This window comes from Halichoerus grypus, chromosome 9, assembly GCF_964656455.1.
Source record: "Halichoerus grypus chromosome 9, mHalGry1.hap1.1, whole genome shotgun sequence".
Taxonomy (NCBI): Eukaryota; Metazoa; Chordata; class Mammalia; order Carnivora; family Phocidae; genus Halichoerus; species Halichoerus grypus.
The window spans coordinates 76,773,050-76,796,637 of record NC_135720.1 but is presented as its reverse complement, the minus strand read 5'-3'; the positions used below and the strand labels follow the sequence as shown (position 1 = coordinate 76,796,637).

At 37.9% G+C, this 23,588-nt stretch overlaps 1 protein-coding gene and 1 pseudogene across 2 annotated transcripts in view; one reads left to right on the top strand and one right to left on the bottom strand.

The window, feature by feature from the left end:
• The window catches only part of ELOVL4 (ELOVL fatty acid elongase 4), a 31,276-nt gene extending 7,706 nt beyond the window's left edge, over positions 1-23,570 (bottom strand). The window contains exons 1-2 of one of the 2 annotated variants that reach the window (XM_036073153.2): positions 23,209-23,570; positions 453-640 (exon numbers count right to left, since the gene is read on the bottom strand). In XM_036073153.2, the coding sequence (XP_035929046.1) occupies positions 453-640; positions 23,209-23,308 (288 nt within the window). In that variant the 5' untranslated portion in view covers positions 23,309-23,570. Of the gene's footprint in view, positions 1-452; positions 641-22,597; positions 22,917-23,208 lie in introns of those variants that run through there. The other variant, XM_078055053.1, reaches the window with a different exon arrangement.
• LOC118523541 (enhancer of rudimentary homolog pseudogene) lies at positions 6,612-7,301 on the top strand (annotated as a pseudogene).
• Positions 23,571-23,588: the final 18 nt, after the last annotated feature.

The window sequence follows — 23,588 nt, the reverse complement described above, 5'->3', positions numbered from 1 at the left end:
CATATTTTGATCAAAATATGACCAAACCTGAAACTGCTAAGAATTATAAATAAAGAGCTACAACTATTTACTGACTACTTAGTATGTGCCAAACACTATGAAAAAATTATTTCACTTATCTCTGATCTAGAAGGCAGGTGTTTATCCCCAGTTTACAGATGGGGAAAATAAGTCTCAGAAAAGTTAAATTACTTCTACTGTCAGTTAATAACGGTTATTTTGGAATCTAGTGTGTCTGCTTCAACATTCCATTTTAAACAACTGTCCTATACTTTCCAAATGTTTCATATTTTTGTTATCCAAACATAAAAAATGTCAATAAAGTAAAATTTACTTTTAGAGTAGACAACAGTTATCTTGGGATACAATATACAATGATGGTTTTTACATATTCTAATTTCTTAATTTTCAATAACCCTGGGGAATAATAAGGTGACTTTAGTTAAACCTACCTCTCTGAAGATAAACAGGTTAAGCAAAACCATTCCAAAATTATAGATAATGAGCACTAAACGCATCTGGAAAGGTTCTCGGTCCTTCATCCATTTTGGACCCAGCCACACGAACAGGAGATAAAGCGTACTTATACAAAGTGTAGGCCATGGAGACTGCATCAGAGGCCAGTTCTCCACACGTTTATCTAGAGAGAACAAAACATTAAATTCGTTAAACAATAAATTTGTTTGGAATGAACGTGTTAGGAATTATAATATTTCAACTTAGCTTTTTTCCTAATTTGACCAAATGCGGGTCAGTTTTCTTTGAGTCACGACAAAAATACATGACATTAAAACCAAAGATATGAGACCAATTCTTGTGAGTAGCTTTTGAAAATAATGTTTCATCACATACAGCACACATTAAGTTTTATAGAGACCTAGAGAACAAAGACCAGAAATAAACCTTGCTATAAACATAGGACAAGCTGGGCACGAAAAGCTGATGAAAGACTACATAGACAGAAAATAAATATTTTAAGGAGAAACTTGTCTTTCATATTAAACATGTGAAATGTATCAGTACAGTTTGGAAGCTGCGCCCTCCTTGCCTAAAGCAGGAGAAGAATAGTAAACTGAAGAGGTAGAGCAATGGAAGCCATTCCCTGGAATATTTTTGGATACTGCGGACAAGAGTACAGTTATATTTGGGGTAAAAATTAGGGGGATTACAGTTCTATGATTTCTTTAAATGGAAATCATCACATTCAAGACATTTTTCTTTTTCTTTGATAGCAAGAGCCTATTTAGCCATGAATATAACCAACTTATGTGCTTTTCTCTAAAGCTATAAGCATTTACCTCATATGTGTGTAAATATTTCATTTAAAATGAGTCAACTGTCCTTAATATTCAAATATGCAACCTTGAATCAATTTTGTAATAAGAGTTCCGCCACAAGTAACATTTCTAAGAGAAGAATGATAATGAAATATATATAGGGTTAAAAAAAATTTGTTTTCTAATACATTATAAAAAGGTACTGAAATTTATATTTCTGAAACTTAAACAGCATTTTATAGGTTATGAATCTAATGTCTAGTTTATGCTTGGTAATGCAAAAACACTTCTATGTTCTATGCTGAGGAAAAGAATGTATTTTTAAAACAGCAACAACAACAAAAAATCCTACCTTTCAGTCAGTTCCTAAGACCTAGCCTAAGTGAATTTAACTTAATTTCTCATTACAATGTCCCACCATTTAAACTGTCAGCTTTACTAAAACTATATATGCAGAATAGCTCTGGATTAGATAATTCGGTTTCAAAATATCTTACTTAAAATTAGTCTGTTTCTATACACTATTGATAGAAAATAAGATAAAAGGAAAGAAACAGAAATGGAACAATGTTTAATCACACAGTCTCCAAAGTCAGGAAGTGACATTAACTATGTTTCTATAAAATAAGAGTTGTTAGAAAGATGTGCTAGTGACTTGGAAGAAAAACACATATGAAAACAAGAAAAAACAAAAACTGGTTTTATTTCAGAGTTTACAGGAGAGGCTTACTATCTATCTATTCATGGAAATTATGGTTCTGTCACTCAAATCAAAACATATTCCAGAGTTAAAAATAAACTAAAACACTTACATGACAAGAGAGAATAATCCTCTTATGAGAGGGTGTGGCTTAAAAGATGAGTGGCTGACTTTTGTTGAAGGCATTGTACCACTATGGTCTTATCACTGATTGTTTGCTTTTCTTTATTATTGTCATATTATCCTGCTATGTATCTCTCTATGACAGAGTCCACCTTAAAACATGGGGTATTTATCTACTTAGATATTTATTTTCTATAGGAAAAAAACTTAAGACAAACTCCTAAATCCTAAAGCCCTGCTCTACTCACTTCAGGAACTAGAGGAGTAGCTGCGGCTTCCTATTCCTATCCAGAAACTAGAGGGTAGACAGTTTTTTCCATGCGTTTGATACAAAGAGCAAAAGGATTCTGTTATAAAATAATCCCATGTAACAAAGAGAGGAATATAAATTCATCAGTAAGGAGATTCTAATTTCTAATATCACAGATTATATCACACTCTTTTTTTAAAAAAGATTTATTTAGAGAGAAAGGAGAGAGCCCGTGCGAGTGGGGGAGGGGCAGAGGGAGAGGCAGAGAGAGAATCCTCAAGCAGACTCCCCACTGAGCACGGAGCCCAATGTGGGGCTCGATCCCAGGACCCTGGGATCACGACCTGAGTCAAAATCAAGAGTCGGCTGCTCAACCAACTGAGCCGCCCAGGCGCCCCAATTCTATCACTCTTAATCACACACAGAATTCCTGCTGACTTCAAAGTAAGTTCTGAGCAACAAGTTGAAAAAAATGAGAGAAACAGGTAAAAAATTTTCCCAAAATCAAGAATAAATAAAAATGCTCATCCTTTTTGATGTATAGTGTGATTAGCCCATGCCATTCTCTCCTTCAACAGAGAAGTTTAAAGACAGAACTAAGAAAGACAGTGAGAGGAAGAGACATGAGTAAGAAGCTGAAGATCTGACAATATGCAACACTAACAGAGGCCAACGGAAGAGTAAAAAGGTAGAGGGGAGTAGATAAGAAATAACAGAGATATTAGAAAAGACATTCTAGACTCTATCAGTAAACAGATGGGCTGAGTTTTAGTATCAGCTCTACTACTGTGCAGAGGACTTAAAGGGCACAATCTGTCTTCATCCCTTCATCTATAAAACCTGCTGGAAAGAAGGGGAATGAGTTAGTGCTTCTCCAACTTGAATGAGAAAAAAATCACAGGGGAGAGGGGCATAGTTAAAAGGTAGGTTCTGACTCAGTAGGTCTGGGGTGCAGCCCATTTTTGGGAAGATTCTGCATTTTCTAGGAAGCTCCAACTGATGCTATGTCAATATTCCATGGACCACCCTCTGAGTAGCAAGAAACTAGATAATCCTTTAGGTTTTTTTTTTTTAACTTCTGAAAATTGTTACTTTTAAAAATGATAATTAGGAGGAAGAATGGAATTGAAGGTGAGGAAAACTGGATCCAAAAAATGGGCAATTTTCATTGGTCAGGGGACCCACTGTGCACGCAAGTTCCTGCACATTTCTAAACCACTACGGCACTCATCACACTGTCCTGTGACTTTCCTTGAAAATGTAATCTCCCTGAAGGCAGGGTCTGGGTCTCTCATTTGTGTACTGCAAGGCTTATCAGGGTGCTTAAACAACATTTATTTGATGAATAAATGATGAGTGGGTAATTTTTTTCATATTAGTCCTTTATTCTCTAACCCTTCAAATAAAATCCAACAGTACATTTACTGATATTCCAGTTTTCTTCATAAAGCAACCTTTTCCTACAGCTCTTCCCAGATCCTCCTTTATGCTGGCATACAACTTGAACCTGATGTCAACAACACTTCAATCCAGTATTTAGGGGGTACATGTGTGCTCTCTCTATAAAGCGCGCAGTGTCTTTACTTCATTGCTTTCTCCAGGGAAAAAAGGCAGTGCCCCCATTTCTTTATCCAACAGTGCAAGTCATGCATTCAATCAGCATCTACTCAACAAAACCCTGTCTTCAGCCTATAAAAGGCCACAGTTCACACACCATCTCTTTCTCAAATTAGCCCTTCAGCTCACCAGGGTCAGAACGCTCTCAAAAATTCTGCCTCCAATGAGCATTATGGAAGCTGTAGTAACTGTCAGCTACCTGAAGCACAGCATCACAATGCCATCCTACGATGATATTCACATGATATTTCTCCATGTCTTTGCAGTTATTTGTGTCTTTCTAAATATGCATAAATTTTTCTTTAGTACTTCTGACAAGATTCAAATATCCATGCTTCTTTTACTTGTTCCCTTTTCCACTTAAAGGGAATGAGTGAGTCACAATAGTGTCATACAATGATATGAAAATTTACCATTAATAACAGGTCCCCCCGCAAGTCTTGACCCCAAAAAAAAGAAAAAAGAAAAAAGATGTGGAATTGTGGAATTAGAACAGTAAAGGAAAATCATGAACACTGAAGCTTTATATATTTTATATAACCTTAAAATAATGTATTATCCAGCCTTTCATGAACTCAAATGTTTCAATAACATATTTTTACATGTTGCCTTTCTTCAAGAAAGATGTGTGTATTTGCTTAGATTCCCCTCCCCCGTTTTAATGAGACATAATTGACAAACTTCACTGTTTAAGTGTAAGGCATACAGCTTGATGGTCTGATTTACACATAATGTGAATGAGTTCCACAGTAGGTTCAGCTAACGTCTATCTTCTTCATATAGATACAACAGAAAGAAAAGAAAGAAGAAAAGAATAAAGGGAAAAAAATGTTTTCCTTGTAAAGAGAACTCTTAGGATTTACTCTTAACAATGTCCCTGTGTATCATACAGCAGTGTTCTAGTCATCATGTTGTTCAGTATATCCCTAGTGCTCATTTAGTTTACAACTGGAAGACTGTACCTTTTGACCACCTTCCTCCAACACTCCCCACTCCCCTCCACCTCTAGTAAGGACAAATCTGATCTCTCTTTCTATGGGTTTTGTTTGTTTCAAATAACATATTTCAGGGGTAAATTAAATCTTCTTAATTTACTTAAATTTGAGTTAAACTGAATCCAAATATAGATTATGCACATTAGAGTAAAAAGAAGACATATTTCCAGTATACTGTCAGTATCTGAATTCTACAGTTATTTTTTTAAAGATTATTTATTTATTTATTTTTGAGAGAGAGAGCGTACAAGCAGTGAGGAGGGGCAGAGGCAGAAGCAGACTCCCCACTGAGCAGGGAGCCTGACGCGGGACTGGATCCCAGGACACTGGGATCATGACCTGAGCCGAAGGTGGATGCTTAACCAACTGAGCCACCCAGGCGCCCTCTACACAGTTATGAATAGGATTCCATATCATGAATTTATTAGGGGAAAAAAAAATAGAGAGAAAACAATTAATTGAAACCCTATTCTTCCTTCCACCACTGAAGTCAAATTCTGTCATCAAGGAATACCAAGATTCAAATGGGTTTTATATAACATTCTTAGGAATTCTCTATTTGCAACGCTTTGGGGTGGGGGAGGGATCAATATGGCACAAATATAAATTAACTCTAGTTGATTTATTTGTCAAATTGTCCTATATTTTGTAACTATTACTATGTTTATTAACATATTTATGCCTTCATGTGTTAGTGATTTTGCCCTTATTTTGAGCTTATTAACAATTTTAAGCCATTACATGGAAACCTTTACCTAAACTAGGGCTGTAGAATTTTAGATTTAGATTTAGATATGATCTCTTTATCTTTTTTTTTTTAAGATTTTATTTATTCATTTGAGACACAGAGATATATATAGAGACAGAGCATGAGCAGTGGGAGGAGCAGAGGGAGAGGGAGAAGCAGAGTCCCCGCTGAGCCAGGAGCCCGATGTGGGGCTCGATCCAAGGACCCTGGGATCATGACCTGAGCCGAAGGCAGACGCCCAACCATCTGAGCCACGCAGGCGCTCCATGATCTCTTTAACTTAACAGTGAGGTTCAGAGAAGTCAAGAGCCTCAGGTATCCCAGCAGCTATTCCAGTACCACTCAGTCTTCACATCCATTAATTTTAAGGGAGACAATTTCCATCAATTTCTTCCTCAATTATTGGTATAAGTGATATTTTAAGATAGAACTGTGACTATCAATCATGTTTCTTCAAGGAAAAGAAAATAAAAGAGACCTACAAAATTTCCCTTAGTAGAAAAAAGGACAAGAGATACACCAAGTCTCACACTTTCTTAGGTGCTGCATCTGACAGAGCTGGTCTAGGATCATGAATGCTTTGGAGGCCATGCCACAAAGAAAGGTGGGAAAAAACTAAGGATGTCTAGCCTAGAGAAAAGAAAGAGGCCTCATCAATTGCTAAAAGACCTAAAGAGAGCTCAGATTTATTCTCTATTTCTAGAGTGTAGAATTAGAACCAATGAGAAGAAGTTTTAGGAAGCTGAATTACACCTAAATTCAGAAAATTTCTAAGCAGTGGGTCTTTCCGTAAGTAGAAAGAGCTGTCTTCTTTGGCAATGAATTCCTTATCCTCCTTTTAAATTAAATTTAAGCAAACCTAAAGCTAAGTATTATAGAAAATAAGTTCAGGAGCAAGAGGCTGCAGCGAGAGGGTTTGGCGCGATGTCTCACACCATTTTGCTGGTACAGCCTACCAAGAGGCCGGAAGGCAGAACTTATGCTGACTATATATCTGTGAATGAATCCATGGAAGGTGTTTGTAAAATGTATGAAGAACATCTGAAGAGAATGAATCCCAACAGCCCCTATATCACATATGATATCAGTCAGTTGTTTGATTTTATTGATGATCTGGCAGACCTCAGCTGCCTTGTTTACCGAGCTGATACCCAGACATACCAGCCCTATAACAAAGACTGGATTAAAGAGAAGATCTACGTGCTCCTTCGTTGGCAGGCCCAACAGGCCGGGAAATAGCTGAGTTAGAAGCAGTAGGGGGATGGGGGTGGGCTTGGAACACAGGTGTGTACAGTGTGCTGTAGTGGAAGTTCTGTATTATAGTAATCCTGTTTCCATTTTGGTATACTCTAGCCAGGATTGAATGTATTAGATGAAATATGAGGATCTTGTTCAATCTGAAACCCCCATTGCCCCCTTCCCCTCCCCTTTTTTTTTTACTTAAACATTTTTATGATAATTTAGATTGAAGTTGTTTGTCAGTTAATCTTGGTTCCAGTCCTTCAAACTGTTCATATCTGCTTTATAACATTCACTGTACTAACCCTTCTTCAGGTTGGGGTGGGGAGGTAGAGACAGTTTAGTTACATGCTCAAGATAAAGTCAGTGAAAAATGAATAAATGTTCTTTAGTTATAAAAAAAAGACTATATTTTAATAATAAGAATTACTAAGACACATTACCTTAACCCTTCTGGACCCTTAAGGGGTAACTTTTTCTCAGGAAATCGTTTCCATTTAGAACATTTTGATTATTTCATAATGCTCATGCCAAGTAGGATTGATTTATTTACAAACATTAGTTCACTAATCATACAATTTTATCTGTATGATAAAGATCATGTAATAGTTACACAACTGTATGTGTTTGTCATATAATGGTTACACAACTGTATGTAATGGTCATGTAATGGTTACATCGTTACATGGTTACAATACAGTTGTGTTTGTCAAAACTCACAACTGTTAACTAAAAAGAGTTAGTTTTATTATGTGTAAATTATACCTTTATACAAGTGGGAGGAAAAATGGTATATCTGAAGTGGGGCTTCCTTCAAATACCCTCCACCAACAGGTTTTTATTTTTAACCTGATCTGTATCTTAAAATCACACAGCATGATAGACAGATAGAACAGACTTTCAGGTCAGACTCTCCACCCCTTCTGAGCTAAGTGATTTGGGGGAGGTTATTTGGTTCTTGCTTCTCAAAACTCATTTACTAGAAAAAGGAGACAGACATAAAAAATCTATTGCTTTGCAGGATGATAAGTGTAAGTCGTAAGGACAAGGGGACAGTCTTAAGAACAGTGGTAGGGCAGGTGAGAGGGGACAAGATGGACTTCAAGAACAGACATTTAAATTGTTTCTTGAAGAAAAGGAAGAGGAATTTGCCAAACAGAGAGGAGGAAGGCCTTCTTGCAGAGAGAACCATATGTATAAATAGCCCCAAAGCAAGAAGTAACATATTTATTCTGGAAACTAAGCAGGCTTGAGGTAGCAGATACTTACAAAGAACGGTGACTGGAGCCTTATGGGTCAGAGCAGACCTGGGAGAGTCTTACAAACTATGCCGAAGAGGCTAGAATCTGCCTGGTAGATAATGGGGAGATGTTTAATTGGTTAAAAACAGGGGATCACATTTAGCTTTTAAAAGATAATGGCAGAAACGATGGGAGATGGACTGAAGGGGAAGAGGAGACCTCAAGAGGCAGAGAAACCAGTTGGATCAGTGGTTCTCAAACATCTCTATATTGCTGGGCCACCCACATAAGAACAATCTGCTTGTTGAAAGTGTAGATTCTTAGGCCCCACCCCAGATCTACTGAATCAAAATCTCTGTGGATAGGGCCCAGGACTGTGATCTCAAAGTTCCTCTGGTGATTCTGGTGGGCAGCCAGCTTGGACACCACTATATTGCAGAAGTTATGGAAACCTGAATTTAGAGGGCTGCACTGGTGATGGTCAAGATAGGCAGATATGAAAGTAAAATCTACAGACTTGGTGACTGATATGGATGTAAGAGTTAAGAGTGAAAGAAAAGTTCAGGATTAGTCCTAGATTCTGGCATGGCTGGTGGCAGATGGTGAAGTCAGGATCCAGGACAGAGCCTAAAGGAAGAGGAACAGATCTGGAGAGATGACTGGGTGAAATTTTAAACATCCTGTGTCTGAAGTAGTTGTGGACACCTGCTGGGTGGAGGTATCCAGGAGGCTCTCCCAGCACTGCAGACACATGGAGGAGTCACTGGTAATGAAAATCACATGAGAGTTTGAGGTCACAAGGGAAAGAGCACGTGGAAAATGAACAAGGATTGAACCCTGGGGAACACTTAAGGGAAGAGTGGGAGAAATGGCAGCGAAGCAAGCAGAGAAAAAGAGAAAATAACATTGTGGGGAGCAAGAGAGTACAATGTCTTCAAAATGATGGGGTAGGTAATTGATGATTATAAATGGAGAATCACCTGTTCTTTTCTTTTCAATGAGGAAATAACTACTTCACAGGGTTGATGTGTGATGATTAAATGTAAAAGTCGTAGCACACAAGAATGCCACAAAGTTGTTCCTTCGCTGTACCCTATTCCATCCATGCCACATTTTCACACAGGTGTGTCTTATGTCAGGAATAATCTGAGCCCCTCCCATTAAAAGTCAAGTCCTTTGATGTCTTCTAGGCCTTTTCTTCCTGATCTAGAGAAGTTATCTAGGTTCCAAATATTGACTCTCCAGTCAGTCTACCAACATTAGAATCCTAGCTTTCTCATTTACTAGGTAAATACACTGAGTGAATTACGTAAGTCTCTGGCTTTATGGATGATAACAGGGTTGCTGGGAGGAATAAGATATTGCTAAATGTATGGTGCCTGACACAGAATAAGAGCTCAATAAATGTTGGCACTGTCATTATCATTGACAATAATCAAACCATTAAATCCTCTTTTCCAAGAGTTTAACCAAATTAAAGGGAAAATACCATCCACAATTATAAGAGTTTAAACTGAGAAAACAGAACATTTTATAACATATACTGAGAAAAGAGCACATTCTATAATGTATTGCTCATACATAACAAGCCTAAATCTGACTTTTGAATTACTTAGAGAGGTGTTTAAAAAAAAACCAAAAAAACACTCTTTTTTAAGAAAGTATAAACCAGATTTTAATAAATAATACTTGTAATCCAATAGTTTTGAAGTAATCCAAGTCCTTTAGAAACCTCTACTTATATACAAACAAATGTAATTAATTCTTACAGCAAATTATCCCTATGTATATTAAAAGAACTTCCTTAAAAATCTCTAATAGGTTGGGGCACTCAGTGGCTTGGTCGGTTGAGCGCCCGACTCTTGATTTCGGCTCAGGTCATGATCTTGGGGTCCTGGGATCGAGCCCTGCGTCGAGCTCCATGCTCAATGGAGAATCTGCTTGAGGTTTCTCTCTCCCTCTTCCTCTGTCCCTCCCCCCCCCCCCACTCACGCTTTCTTTCTCTGTCTCAAATTTAAAAAAAAAAAAAAAAAATCTCTAACAGACCTCTTTTTTGTTTTGGAAAGGCTGATTTTTCTTAAAGCTTTTTAAAATTCAGTGTGTTTGCCAGTCAGAACGAACTTTATCCCCTAAGTAGTCTAAGGTAGTTATCATCTCCCAAAAGAAAAATCAGTAAAATTTTTAATTTTTAGGACATCCAAATTCCTAGAATTAACAAGAGTAAGCACAAGGAAATAATCCTAGTCAGGTAATGACTTAAGAAGACACATGGAACAGAGGGAGTGTGGTAGAGGGGCAAGAGACAGGAACTGAATTAAGAACAACCAGATTCCAGGTCTATCCGTCATGTGCTAGCCCCACGGCTTGGACCTGAAACTCCTGGAGCCACAATTCCTCCTATGTAAAATGTGGGTAATAAGATTATCCAAACCACAGAGTTGCTTTGAGGTTTAAATTGATAGCCCTCTGTAAGAAGCCCCTCCAACATTAACTCTTTTTTGCACTTAAACGTATTGAATATGTATTTCTTTTGAAACCTTCAACGCACGCTATGATTACCTCTATCATATCATGCAACTGTCCTTTTAGTATGTTTAAGTGTGTCCCACACAGACTGGGCAGGGGCAGTATTATTATTTCTATAGCCACAAAGGCTTGCAAGAGTAGATGTATCCAGCAAATGGCTGAGGATTAACAAACTGAATGAAGGCCACAAAGTATCTAGAAAATAAATATTATTATGGCAACTACTACTGTGAAAATAGATATTGGAGACATTTCTCAACTGCCCTTTTGATTCAGGTAAAATGAGCAAGAGTTATTGATCAATATTTTTCTAAAAGATGTAGAAAATCTCTGTTGGGATAAAAAAACAACTAAATGTTCTATAGAAATGCATGCCATTGTTTGGTTTTCTTAAATATATTTTTAAATCAATAGCTTAAGAACATTTTTAATTCTTCTTTTTCCATATTATACATAGTAGGAGATTATCAAAGAAATTAAGAATCCTTCATTCCCTTGCTATTCAAAATGTAGTACTCCAGCAGAAAAGTATCTCCCGGAAGCTTGCTAGAAATAAAGAATCTCAGGCCTCAATCCAGACTACTAAACCAGAATCTGTGTTTTAATAAGATTCCCAGGTGATTTACACATTAAAATCTAAGAAGAACTGCTCTAGTCTACTCATAAATGTGGTCCTATTTTATATAATATATAATCCAGTCATAAAAGCTTGTTTTATTTGTTCCTAGAGTCTACCTGAATGAGTAACTCGCTTTTTTTTTCTTTTAACAATATCTACATCTATTTAACCTGCTATAAACAAAAGAAAAACACACGCCTAACAACCAACTAGAGATACTGAGTAGCTTCAGGAGTATATTCAAGACATGAAGAAGTATGTACTATATATTATTCTCCAAAATTATTCAACCTTCTTTGCTATGTTGGAACCAAAAGCTGAAAATCAACACCATGTTTTTATATCTCTCTACTAGCCACTAATATACAAGTGATATTGTTAAAAATCCATTTCCATTTACTGACTACAGAAAAATAACAGTCAATGTCACCTTGTACACTAGAGATTCCCCCAAAGGGAAACTGCAGTGTTTTTCTTAAGGAGGTATTCAATGCCTTCCTCCATTTATTATAAAGGTCATGAGGGCCAGAGCCACAGTCCTTATTCCTCAATGTATCTGTAACAATGTCTAGTATACAAGCACCCTCAAACATTGTTAGGAGAAATTTTTAATGAAAAACGTAGGTAACTGTTGTCAAGAAGAGTTTGAGAAGGATTTTATCTCTATAATAGGGATAAACCAAATGACACTATAAGGCCTCTTCTAGGTTCTAGTCTAAAATGTGATGTATAATATATTTTCCACCCCAGGTAAGATCTTGGGTATCAGTGAGGTGAAAAAGGCAGAAGTAGAGGAGAAAGGGTCTTCACACAACTGGATACAATGGACAGGTAACGAACCGAGATATGCTCTAGAACTGAAGCACAGATTCTGAAGGTGGTGGATGATTAAGAGTCCAGTCAGTTCCTATTGAGTCAGGGTGATGAGCAGGGAAAATTTCTGCTTTAACCTCCCCTATGTCCCCAGGAAAGAGGATGACGGTTTCAGCTGGAAAGACTGCCTGGATGAATGAAAGGAAAGGGCAGCCCTTACAGGGGGTGGACCAGTCAGAGGCTAGGCCAAAAAATGACCAAGAGGTCAGTGAGTGATGGGCAGACAGGAGGAATGGAGGTCCTTTCCAGCAAGGCAAGAGTAAGCTGCAGCATCTGAGGGGATAAGGGGGGAAATGGCCTGAAAGCAGAACAAGAGGGCAAAAATGTTTTATGTAACTCAGTAGTATTACAGTCACCTAAGAGCCTGAAAGAATGGATGGAGGAGTTCAAAAACAGAAAAAAGGAAAGAAAAATTTTGGTTCCAAGTTTGCCTGAACAGAGATCATGATAAAGGCAGAAAGTGAGAGAAATGATAAAATTTCCCACAGAGAGCAGATAAATAGGGATGGACTTGGAAGCTGCAAAGGAGAAAAGACAGTAACACAGATGAGCTGAGTGAATCAAAAAGTGTTACAAACTGAAGAGTGATTACTCTGAGTTTAATATGGGAGGGTTAGTACTAGATGGAGAAGATCCAAGAAAAGTCAGTTCACTCACCTGGAAAAAGGGAATAATAGTATGCAGCCCAAAGGAGTATGAGGATCAAATGTGGTAATACATGCGAAACATTAGATATAGTCCCTGGCACTTAGTAAGCATCCAATAAATGTTTGCTATTATTACTGGACAGTAAAACAGTATGAACAGGGAACCCGTCCTGCATTAGGAAAAGGTCACTGATGTGGGAAGGTGAAAGATCTGGATTAGGTCCCAGCTTCATTACTTTCCAGCTGTGTAGTTTTTAGTCTGTTTCTGCATCATGGAATGATTAAATAATACCTACTTTATGGGGATGCTATGAACATTAAATAAGGTGTATAAAATGCACACTACAGGATGTCATAGTCCATAAGGGTCCTGCACTAGAAGCTCAATAAATAACAGTGAGTTTCACCATGTGCAGATTATATCTAAATCCATCATTAAAAAAATATAAGGCATATATATATACATATTTTGGACCCTTGAACAACATGGGTTTAAAATGCAGGGGGCCACTTAAATTCCTGAATTTTTTTCAATAAATACAATACTATAAATGTATTTTCCTTATGATTTTCTTAATAACATTTCTTTTCTCTAGCTTTATCATTAAGAATATAGTATATAATACTATAAGAAAGTATGTTAATTGACTATATGTATGGTAAGGTTTCTGGTCAAAAGTAGGCTATTAGCAGTTAAATTCTGAGGGAGTCAAAGGTTATATGTGGATTTTTGACCGTGCAGGGGATCAGCATTCCTTAATCCCTGCATTATTCAAGAGTCAGTTGTGTATTTTTCTCCCAGACCTCTTATTGCCCCAAATCCCCCCACTTTTTGGCATTTTTTTTCCTTTTCCCTATGAACGGGATTTTACGATTATGTCATCATATAAATGTGTTTTTGATATAAAAGAATGATGCCTCACATCCTGGAAGCCAAGATAAAATGCAGATAAGTGGTTTCCTTCTCACCCCATTTTCACATTTTGTTTGACTTCTCAGAAAAAGCAGTCATAAAACTTCCTCCCTGTACTAATCTGGGAGTTCAAAGTCCAAACATCCCCCTTAGTGCCACTAATGATCTTAAGGATTTAAGAAAATTGAAATGGTGTTTCCTTTTAGCCAAAAAAAAAAAGACTGCAGACACCATTGGAGCGTGTATATGTGTTTTTTTTTTAAAGATTTTATTTATTTATTTGACAGACAGAGATATAGCAAGAGAGGGAACACAAGTGGGGGGGGGGGGTGGTGGGAGAGGGAGAAGCAGGCTCTCCGCTGAGCAGGGAGCCCGATGCAGTGCTCTATCCCAGGACCCTGGGATCATGACCTGAGCCCAAGGCAGACGCTTAACGACTGAGCCACCCAGGCGCCCCGAGTGTGTATGTGTTTTAATGGGAACTGTGGCCATAATCTTCTTATGCTAACAGTTCCGTAAGCTGAAATATCCAATGGGTAAAATACTATTGGTCCTGAATTTTTTCCTTTTCACCAATTACCAATAGTTTCAGATTCTTACACTGTGAAATTTGGCAAACATTTCCATAATTCTCTTTGAATATACTTTCTTTGTCCTAGCCACTCCATCATATAGAAGTCAACTTCATCTTCTCAGGCTAAATACCATTTTTTATACCTTATAGATGTATATTCATATATATGATTTAAACATATAAATTTATATAAATAAATATCACTTTTTAGTTTAATCTCATACAACAGCCCTTACAGTACCTTTGAGTATTTCAGATGCTTTTCTTTAGATTACCTCTGGTGGTATTATGACTTTGTTCAGATTTAATATTCAAAGTACTGATACTATATAGATGAGATAGCAGTATAAGATAAGGTAAAGTCAGAGAAAATATATAGGTCAGAGAATTGATTATTGCTTTCCTGCTTGGCTAGTGTGATGGGGAGACAAGAGCACTGGGCTAAGAGACAAAACAACCTGTTAAGCCCATTTCCACTACAGTGTTCATCCACAAGTGACTTAATTTCTATGACTCTCAGAAACTTCTAAAGATATGAAAATAACAATGCCTGCCAGGCCTATCTTCCACGGTTGTGAAGTTCTTGGTAAAAGTGTAAAGCAAAAAACAAAGGCAAGTTTGTCTTCCTTGTTATTTGCTACTTTCTAGCCATTAGGTACTTTTTTAGGCAACAGCTATGCATTCTCCTTATAAAGCCATTTTACTGTAAGCTGAAAAAACAATAAAAGAATTGTCAACAAAAATAAACTAGCCAGTTAGTTTACCAGCAAAATGAGTTTATGGGAGGATAGCAGAGGAACTGCAATTTTGGACATGCAAACCACGGTGAGCCATAGGCAAGTCCTGAGAACAAATGAGGAAAGCATCCTTTTAATAGAGGGAAAAACAAGCTGGCAGGGGTTATTTAGAATGATCCACTGGAAGAGGGTGACAGTTCTGGGTTGTGGCAACTTTTAATTAGCTGGGTTGCTGCTGGGCCAGGAGAAAATCATCCTCCTGCTGGGTGGGGTGTTAAGGTAAGCCTCTTCCTGTGGGTTGGAGTGTGTAAATAGGCTGTGACAAGTGGTACATGCCTGAGAGTTGCCCCTTCAGAACTTCCCAACTCCATTTTTTAAAATTTTATTTTTTTTATTTTTAGTAATCTCTACACCCAATGTGGGGCTCGAACTTAAAATCCCGAGATCAAGAGTTGCATGCTTTTCTGCCTGAGCCAGCCAGGTGCCCCCCCCAAATCCATTCTCAATGAGCTTTTCCTTTACTCATTTTCACAGAATCAACTGTTTTACCAATGAACGAAAGATCATGTCTAGAGGTACTATATTAATTTTGTATGAAATGTTTAAAAAATTATGGTAAAAAGACATAACGTAAAACGTGCTTAATCATTTTTAAGTGTACAGTTCAGTGATGTTAAGTATATTCACATTGCTGTACAACCAATCTCCAGAACTTTCTCATCTTGCAAAACTAAAACTCTATACCAACTAAACAACTTGCCACAGACCCTGGCAATCAACACTCTACTTTCTGTTTCTATCAATTACACTACTTTAGAGACCTTATATAAGTGGAGTCATCAAGGCTCATTCATGTTTTGGCACGTGTCAGAATTTCCTTCCTTTTTAAGGCTAAGTAACATTCCATTGTATGTATACATGACATTTTGTTTATCCATTCATTCACTAATGGACATTTTCCACCTCTTGGCTCTTGTTAATAATGCTTCTAGGAACATGGGTGTGTAAAACTATATGAAACTCTTTAACAATATATATCTGTGCTTAAGTTTTCATTTGATAAATAAAAATAAAAACAAAGCTTACTCCTTTGACTACTCCAGTTCAAAATTACAAATGCCTTTCTGTGATTGCACCTAACAGGGAGTAACTGATTCCTTCAGTGGATTAATGCATTTGCCTTTCAAATTCCAAGACTTATATTCTAAGTAAAATGCAATCACAAAATATATTTAGAGGTATTTAAGAATGACAATATTCCATAAAGAAAGATACATAACAAAAACAAGATTTTTTAAATTAACATTTGGTTAAGGAACATACTTATACCAAAATTATTTAATTTCTTTTGTTTTCCCCATACTCTAAGACCTATATATTTGTAGCAATTTTATAAGAATTTTAAGCCATACTTCCAAATTTTAGAAATGCTCATAAAGTGCCTATAATTGAAAATCTTTTCTAAGTACATATGATAAAATTTTGCATTTTCTGTAGAAAAAAAATATAAAGTAAGATTAAGTTTAGACTATTTAAGCCACCACTTTAGGAGACATTATGAGGACTCAATAAAGTGGCCATAAGAGATGATACAGTTTCAACTATCTCAGGGTACAGGTAGCAATATGAAACCCAAAGGATCATGAACAACTTGCCCCAAACCACATAACAAGCCATCCTCAGAAGCTGTATGTTACATAATAAATGTAATGTATAATTACGTATATTACATACATAATATATAATAACCTAATTATTTAAAGTTATTGCTATTATTTTTGACAAAATAGATAACTCTTGGTTATTCAAGAAATACCTAATTAAACAGGTACAGTATTATGGCAACAAACACAGTGCTATGTCAAAGTAGGTCCTTAAATATCTATATCCCTTTGTTTTTCTATTCCTTTACCTATTTCTTATGGAGCAGATAAGAAAGTAAAAATGATTAAATGTGAATCTGTTATTTGCTCTATTTTAGCAACACTAATAATGGGTTTGTTGGAAAAGATTGGAATTATTGCAGAGTGAGGTTTTTAAATTACTGACCGATGTATGTTTATTTGAAGTTGCTTGACCTATTTAAAGAATTTTTTAAAATTTCATGTATATCCAGAATTTAACAGTCCAGTGAGACCTTACAGATTACCTAATTCAACTCTCTTAATTTACAGATGAAAAAAGTTTGGAAAAACAAAGGGACCTGTCCAAACTCTCAAAGCTAATTAGTGAAACTAAAGCCTAGGACTGAAGCCTAGGTCATCTAAATCCCGTCTAGTGTTCTTTCCTTTCTTTATTTCATGCTGCCCTCCTCACTTCCACACTCACCACAATACTTCTGCATTGACAGGAAAGAGAGAATTATATCTCATTTTATAACTCTTGAAAGTAACTCTTTTGTGCTAATAAATGATTTAATGGTTTGATTCCTTCATTAAATATAGTCAACATCAGTTGAATTTATTGCTAACTTATGATAAATAGCATTAAAAAAAAACTTCCTATAATCTGGTGTGGCACCAAACTTTATCAGTGTTTAGCAACCAGAATATATCACTATTTGAAATTATGCTAGATTAAGGGGGTTATCTCTTGATACATATCAAATCAACAAATCCAAGAGCACTCCCTAGTGTTGGGGATAAAAATACAAAGAGTAAAGGGGTAAATAATAAAAAAGGTTAAATAGGTCAAGACAATGGAGTTACAGAAGGAATGGCACAAGGAAGTGCACAAGCAATTGCTAAAGGGAATGGGATCAGATGAAGGAATGAACTGCTCCAGGGCACATGGCCAAGAAAGGCTTTGTGAAGGAGGGCTCCTGGAGAAATAGAGAGGAGAAAGGGCAGTGAAGGCACAGGGAACAGTGTGACAAAAAAAAACAAAGATAGACATGTGCATGTTTTACTCAAGAGGGAGTTATCCAGCTGGCTGGAGCTAGAGGTCTATGGACAAGGATATACCAGAGGACCAGGTTAAAAAGGAAATTTGGAAACTTGGTTTTGAAAGGCCATGTGTTTCCTCCTCTTTTCTAAAAATCAAAACCCTGATGAGTTTTAAAAATGTATTTGAATTCATTCTCATTCCAAGGGAAAATAAAACAGTAACACCTTGATTTTTAAAAGAAGAAATGTCCCGATCATGAAAAGGAAAAAAAGAGCCATCTACAGTGAGAAAAGACAGATTCTGTCACACAACACTTCTCTATGTTCTTAAATGTCTAATTTGAAATAATAAATGACTCAATAAATCCTAAAATAATACTTAGGTTACTAATATTAAATCACTCACTAATGACATTTATCATGTGACTTGAGAAAAAAAACTAACAACTTCAATTTTAAAAACATGACTACTTCTTTGCAGCTCACAAAGGTACAGTCTGATATAATCACCTATGTAATTCTTAAAACCTTGTCTCCCTAAGCCAAAAAATCTAACTGTATAAAACTGTGTCCTGGCACCAGTTTTAGAATTTGCATTGTTTTACCCTCCTGTAATTTCATCTGTGATTGGATGTTCTGTGATGAGGCTGCTGGGGAATAGACAAGAGTATCAGACATTAAAGTCCAAGAGTGTGCCATCAAAAATAAGAACCAAACAAAAAACCAAAAAAACCCTAAAACGGTATGGACCTCCTAGAGGTTTCAGGGAGGTTATGAGACAGAAGGATAACTCTAGGACCTCACTGAAAACACTAGCTAAGGGAGATCCCATGTTAGGAGCTGATGTTCCACATATTTGTCTTTAATTAGCTGCCTAGAATTTAGAGTGTCTTTTCTCAAAGAAACATTAAAAATGATAATTAGGTTTCCAGGCTAGGCTAAATAAACAAAACATATTTTAGACAATAACAAAGATTAAAGACTATACATTGACTGTGACAAATAATAATACTAATGTAAATATACTGTAAGACACATGCTCCTCTGGGACCTAGAACTCCCTGGGACAGACCTTTTACCCCAGATTATTTGAGCTGGGTTAAATGTCCCTTCCCACAAGCCTCCAGTTTCAGCAAGCCAGGATGACTCACGGACTTATCTTAAAAACATTTCCAGTTTCCATGAATTTTTAGTCTTTGATGCCCTTTTTAGTCTACCTATCCAAATACTCTCTGAAAATATACACATCAACTCCACATGGTGACAGCCAAAATATTCTAAAAATAGAATCTTACAACTCAAGACTGTGGTGCAGGTAAAAGAAGTGAAGATAAGAATAGGAAGAAGGGCTTTTCTGACTTCCCTATGTGCCAGCTAGGCCTGATTCTGACAGATCACAGATCATGCCTTCAGACCATGATACCAAGCAAGGCGGCAGTGACCAAGTGCACTCATTCTCTCCCCAGAGCCCAGAACTATTCCTACACATAGTAAGTGATGAGAAAAGAATAAATGATTATATAAGCCTTGCTTCCAAATTTCATCATCATCTTACAGCGTCCTCCTTCTTCGTATACCATTCATCCCCTTTTCCCTTCTGCCCTCCAAAGTGAATTTAAGGCCAGCTAAGCTGGCCTTCTATGCTGTAAGTTCAAATCCCAAGAGAGCAATGCCAACCACCACCCCATACACACACACACACACACACACGCACGTGTGTGTATATACTTCATGAACAATGGCTGTTTAAAAACATGTGGTCAAAAAGAAATATGGCGGCTCAGGCGATATCTGGCCTTATTGTAGGCATGCTGGCTATTAACTTTGTAGGATGCTTCTATACTAATTTCAGTTAACACAAAAGGCTACTAATAAGGATTTATTAAAATAAATACAACAGATAATGTAGATAATTTGGGTATTTATAAATTGGAGAATATTAAGATTCACCAGTTTTTAAAAATTTACATACAACTTTGATTATATCTATAATTTGAGCCTAGGATCCCAGTCCTAATAATTTTAATGTACTCATAAAGTAAAAGAATAGAAGAATAAAATATAATGACATCAGAGTTCCTACTCCCATGCCACCAACTAGTATAAAGTTCTACATCAGTCTATACTTTCCTATTAATATAAACCGAGATTAACTTACTTGTTCAAAATATCTAAAAATATAATATAGGGAAGTAGAAAATTATTTTTGTTCTTTTTCTAAAAGTACAGCTTTTTCAGTTTTAGTACCAATGTATAAAGTATTAACAATTACAGTAAAAGTAACATTTTCTGTGTTAATACTCTATGGGTCATAGTCTGTATTTGCTAGATATGTGCCTTTGAAAAGCCCAGTTTTTATACATTGCCTTGAACATTGCTTTATGTTTTATTAATAGCATCATTTGATATGATAGCACAAAATGGTCTTTTCCTAGAAACTGTTTGCCCTGGGGCAGAAATCTCTTGAATCACCAAATATACTCCACAAATCTGTAACTATTCTTATTATGACAGTCCAAAGTAGATATACTCATTTATACTTAGGTAGAAATTTCAGTGGAGAGAAACAGTTAATGAACTAATAAAACAAAGGCAGAAGCATAGAACTACAGTCTAGGGATGAAAGCACTCAAGGGCACAGAGCCTAGTTCACATCTTGCTCTCTCTGAATAATCTGTATCCTTTTGCCACACTCACTAAGATTTCTCAAGACCATCTTTCTCTCCACCCACTTTTATTTCCCCCTCTTTCCAAACATCTGACTCATCAACTTTTTATTCAACCTCATGTAATAAGCTACTCTTCTATTTCAAAACTCATTCACTCAGATTTTTGTGAAATTATAGCAAGAGGAGATCCTCGTGGAATCAGAGCAATGTGAATGAGTCAAAGAAAGGGAACATGGAGAGCTTGGGCTAAGGATGAAAGGAAATGGGAAACCATAGGGTTCAGGTCTATTCTGCCTGAATCTAAAAAATATTCCTCCTCACAGCAGCAAGGCAGAACAAAGTATATCCCACTAAGCCTCTAAGTTGGTTTAAGAAATACCATCTACCTACACCAGGTAGCTCATTACAGAAAGCAAGGAAGCACTCTCAGGTTTCGTAAGTGGATAGCCAGAGCATGGGTGAATACGTCCTTCCTTCTGACTTGCTAGTGAGAGGTCACTTGTGTTCCAGTGGCTATTCTCACTTCTCAGGCTTAGCCTATAATATTATTTTATATGCCCTTCACAGGGTAGTAGCAAGCTTTCACATGAAGCAACTGCACAAAATTTCCTATTTCATTCATGGTATTTTTTACACCAGCACCATTAGGAAGGAATGAACCAAGACAGAAAGGTCTATTCTACCTTTGTGCTCGGTTTGTCTTTCTGAGACTCAAGAGGCAGGGAAGCTCTGAGATGGGAAGGGAATGATAGACAGGAAGGAGAACTTCTGGGTGTGGCTCTGGCTGTATGGAGATTGGAGAACCTTGACAATGTCTGAACTCTGAAGTATGCAAAGTGCAATTATCTGCCAAAGCTGATGTTCAGCTCTGCACAATTGTGTAATGGGAAACCCTGATGCAATGTCTAAATAACCAAAGTCACAGAGATGAAGGGAAGGGTATATCCTTCCCAGTTTTTGTAGGTACAGCATAACCTCAGTGTAACAGCACACAGAAGAAAGACTTAAGGAAAAACTCCCTTAAAAACTGCCTTTTAACCATTTTCAATCACAATGGCTAATTAAACAGCTTATTTCTCAGTGCCAAACTTGAGATTCCTACTAAAGAAGTTAAAGCCGCATCAATGTCAAAGAATCATTTTGTCACACACAGAAATAATTCCAGCACACATTTTCTCCATAAAACGTATCCCACGTATTGTAATCATGCTGTAACCACTGTCCCATTTACACTAACAACAAATACAAAACTACAGGAATATATTTTCATTTCTAGGGAAGGAAGGCAGAGAGTCACAACATGTAACGTTAGTCTCTTCCACTGCTGGGATGCGGTGCAATACTGCAAAGGACTAGATAATTTTAAATCGTAAGATCATTTCTAAAATCCTGTTGGGCTAATTTTTTATTTCAAAAACCTTTAAATGCTTTAAAACTAAAAGCAACTGAAGCAAATTAAGAAAATAAATGGTAGGGCGCCTGGGTGGCTCAGTTGGTTAAGCGACTGCCTTCGGCTCAGGTCATGATCCTGGAGTCCCGGGATCGAGTCCCACATCGGGCTCCCTGCTCGGCGGGGAGTCTGCTTCTCCCTCTGACCCTCCTCCCTCTCATGCTCTCTGTCTCTCGTTCTCTCTCTCTCAAATAAATAAATAAAATCTTTAAAAAAAAAAAAAAAAAAAAAAAAAAAAAGAAAATAAATGGTAAAGTGTAAAAATAACATAATAATAGCACAACTACTTCCACTAGAGGAATCAACCAACTGAAGATCCCTGTCAAATACTCCAACCGCTAAAGGGAAAAGTTTGCTAATTTAAGAAAACTGTATATATGCAGGCTGCTGGGACAACCTCTAGGTGCTGCTGTAGAGACCCCTTTCCTAAAGACTTATTTCTTTCCCGGTATTTTAGCCTCCCCCTCCCCCTAACTGCACTGCACTGCGCAAAACACAATCACTTCAAACATACCTGCTGTTGAAAAAGCCTCAGAAACTGACCTTCTTCAAGGTTCAAGAAGCCAAACAATGGCTTTTTACTTTTTATCCCAAATTACACTGTAGATGGATGAGTTAGACAAAATACTAGCAGGTTAGCAGGTTGTGTCAAAGCAACCAGGAGGCCGAAGAAGCAAAAACACAGCTACCACTGGAGCCCTCCTCCTTCCCCCAAGCCATCTCGCCAAATGGACTATTACTAAATGTTAAAATCAATCCTGTGCCTAAGTTAAAACGGTCAGATGAGATTGGGAGATGCGGGTGTAGGGTGGAGTGGTTCCTGCGTCGAGCCCTTAGCAGCACAGACTCCATCTGACATGTCAGCTCCAGCATCCGAGAAGCTGAAGAGAGATGGAGGCTCAGAGGAAAACCGTGCGAGCGTCGGGGGGGGGGGGGGGGGGGGAGTGCGGAGGGAGAGGCCTTAACGTTCGGATCAGATTAACCAGTGCCCGACCGCGGTCCCCGCGCCCCGGCATCTCCTCGGATCCGCAGCATCCCAACAGCCACAGGGAGCGAGGGACTGCAGGGCCGAGGGCTGGTGTCTCCCGCAGGGCCGGACGAAGACAGAGAAGCCAGCCGCTTTACCTGTGATGGACCAGGTCCAGCGGTAGAACTCCACGGTGTCGTTCAGCGCCGTGGACACCACGTTGAGGACACTGCCCGGCTCCGAGTCCAGGAGCCCCATCTCGGCGGTAAGCGGGCGCCGGCGGCAGCGGGAGGAGAAAGCGGAGACACCGTGGGAGGGTTGACCTCCGAGGCGACGGCCGACGGAGCGAGTGCCAGCCGGGGACCCCTCTAACGGCGGCGGCCCAGCTGCGTTTTCTCCTCCTCCTCGGGGCGCCGCGGCGACAGGGATGCGGCGGCCGCGTCGACTAGCCGGGCGGCGTAAAGGTACCGTCCAGGCTCCTAGGAGAAAGAGGAGGAGGAGGAGATCTCCCCGTGAGCGCCAGGCGCTGCACCAGTCT